The following is a 2,580-nucleotide window of genomic DNA, read 5'->3' as shown; positions in this document are numbered from 1 at the left end:
ATATTATTTTTAAACGGTAGCGTTTTATTTTGCCTGCACCTGTTTTTCTTTTTTATATAGTATATTTTAAAATGTGTAACAGCTTTATTGAGGTATAATTCATGTACCATACAATTTACCCATTTAATGTGTGCAATTCACAGGTTTCTAGTATATTTGCAGAGTTCTATGACCATCACCACAATCAGTTGTAGAACATTTCATCACCCTAAAAAGAAGCCCCATACCTATGTGGATGGAAAAAAGGGCCACATACTAAACCTGACAAGCTCAAGGGAGGGAAGTCTGTGTGGCTGGCCTTACAAACTCAGAAGACCAAAATTAACCACACAGGATGGCCTAAACATACAAATTCCTAACTAAAAGCGGGGCATGGCAGGTAGTCAGGGTCCTAGAACTGGAGTTTCCTTGACAAATTTACCTTAAGTGAACCTGTCTATTGTCTTTTTTCATCTAAGAGAATATATGTTTGAAATGTCAGAGTAATCTTCTTTTCCAGACCCCCCTCAAGGCACAACCCCTGGCACCAGAGTGTAAGACCACAGAACCCCTCATTCTTATCTCTTTGCTGGCATCGCATCGCTATGTACTGTAAATGTTAACTATCCTGTACCCACCAGTGGAAAAGAAGTTATGTGTTTATCTGTTTTGCTTAAATCCCAGAGATTTCTCCGCTTTACTTTCTCCTGCCGCCTTAATATGCCATCAATGGATTTTATGTAACCCTTCTTACCTCTCCTTCTTTCATTCTAATGCATAAAATAATCTGCAAACCTGCCCTTCTCCAGAGCATTTTTTCAGTCTGTTGAGGTTTTGCATCCTGGCATATGTTGTCAGTTTGGCTCAAATAAACTCATTAAAATTCTCTACAGGTTTGGATATTTCTTATGTTGACACCTCCTAGCAGTCGCTCCCCATTTCCCCCCATTTCTCCCAGCCCCTGACAGCCACAAATCTTTTGGTCTACAAATTTACTCATTCTGGACATTTGATTTGTTTCCCTTTTGGCTAGTGTCAGTAATGCTGCTATGAACAATCATATAGACGTTTTTGTGTGGACGTGTGTTTTCAGTTTTCTTGTTATTGCTGGATCATACGGTAACTGTGTTTAGCATTTTGAGGAACTCACAGACATTCCCATTAGAACTGTATGATGGTAGTTGTAGTTCTGCAGTCTGTCTTTTCCACTCCAGGACCATCATGTTCACCTGTCCAAGCCATACATACAGATCTGCCACATTCTTTTTAATTACTTTGTAGGGATTTATTATTTAACCAGATTCCTACCAAAGGACATTTAGGTTGTCTCTAAGTTTCCAACGTTGCAAATAGTGCTGCAGCTATGTTCTTATACACATATTTATAGATAATTTTTATTTTCTTCCTTTTGATTATTTTCATTTTTATAATTTTCTCCATCTTTTTTTTGGGAAAAGATATAATTTATTTTTTAGCTAAGGGTGTTGGTATCCCTTTTTGCATCTGCTAAATATTTCATAATACATTTTAAAAATTTTATAAAAGGTATAAGTGTGATGCGTGCTAAAACATGGATGAAACTTTGAAAACATGCTGAGTAGAAAAAGGCCACATATTGAAGGATTTCATTTATATGAAACGTCCCGAACACGCAAATGCATAGAAACAGGAAGCATATTAGTGGCTGCCAGGGACTGCGGGGAGGAGAGAATGGAGAGTGACTGCTGATGGGTATGGATTTTCTTTTGGGGGCATGAAAATGTTCTAAAATCGAATATGATGATGGTTGCATAACTCTGACTACACTAAAAGCCACTACACGCTATAGTTTTTAAATGCATATTATGGTAAGTGAATTCTATTTCAATAAAGCTGTTATTTAAAAATGGTGTGAGATGGTTTAATGGGAATGACAGGCGAAGTGTCTTGAGTGTCTTGCTGTGGTGGAGCATTCCCCTCAGGGTTTCACCCTTAGCAGGACTCCCAGGCAGGTTCAACCCTGCAGGTCTTTTTGACTCTTCATAGGTGCCCAAGGGGGCTCAGTGGCCCGGACGCTTCTGGAAGACGGAACGTTCCGGGTTCGGGCTGTGACCCGAAACCCTGGGCAGAAGGCAGCGAAGGAGCTGAGGCTGCGAGGTGCGGAAGTAGTGCAGGGAGACCAGGATGATGAGGCCAGCATGGAACTGGCCCTGACCGGGGCTCATGCTACCTTCATCGTGACCAACTACTGGGAGAACTGCAGCCAGGAGCAGGAAGTCAAGCAGGTGAGGGCAGGTGGGAGGCCATGGGGAGGCCAGGGCTAGTTGCAAGAGTCCCCAGGCCCCTGCTGGTTCCTGGGAGGCAGCTCTAACCTGCCAGAGGGGCCTGCCCTGCCCAGGACCACTGACCCCTGCAGGCCTTTCCCCTCTTCTCCCATGCAGCCCTCCTAGACTTTGATGAGGGTGGGAGGAGGCTGCTTTCTCATCCAGTGACTTTTTTTTATATCATGAATGTACCATACAGTTCACCCTTTTAAAGTGTACAATTCATTGGTTTTTAACATATTCACAAAGTTAAGCAGCCATCACCACTACCTAATTCCAGAACATTTTCATCCTCCCG

At 42.2% G+C, this 2,580-nt stretch overlaps 1 protein-coding gene across 2 annotated transcripts in view; it reads left to right on the top strand.

Moving 5' to 3' along the window:
• Nucleotides 1–2,580, top strand: part of NMRAL1 (NmrA like redox sensor 1) — a 14,921-nt gene that overhangs the window by 6,704 nt on the left and 5,637 nt on the right. For both annotated transcript variants that reach the window (XM_019660262.1, XM_019660261.1), the window contains exon 3: nt 2,005–2,243. In XM_019660262.1, coding sequence (XP_019515807.1) covers nt 2,005–2,243 — 239 coding nt within the window. The remainder of the gene's footprint in view (nt 1–2,004; nt 2,244–2,580) is intronic.

Source organism: Hipposideros armiger, unplaced genomic scaffold, assembly GCF_001890085.2.
Source record: "Hipposideros armiger isolate ML-2016 unplaced genomic scaffold, ASM189008v1 scaffold_315, whole genome shotgun sequence".
NCBI lineage: Eukaryota > Metazoa > Chordata > Mammalia > Chiroptera > Hipposideridae > Hipposideros > Hipposideros armiger.
The sequence above is the reverse complement of the archived record's forward strand: the minus strand, read 5'-3'. Positions and strand labels throughout refer to the sequence as shown.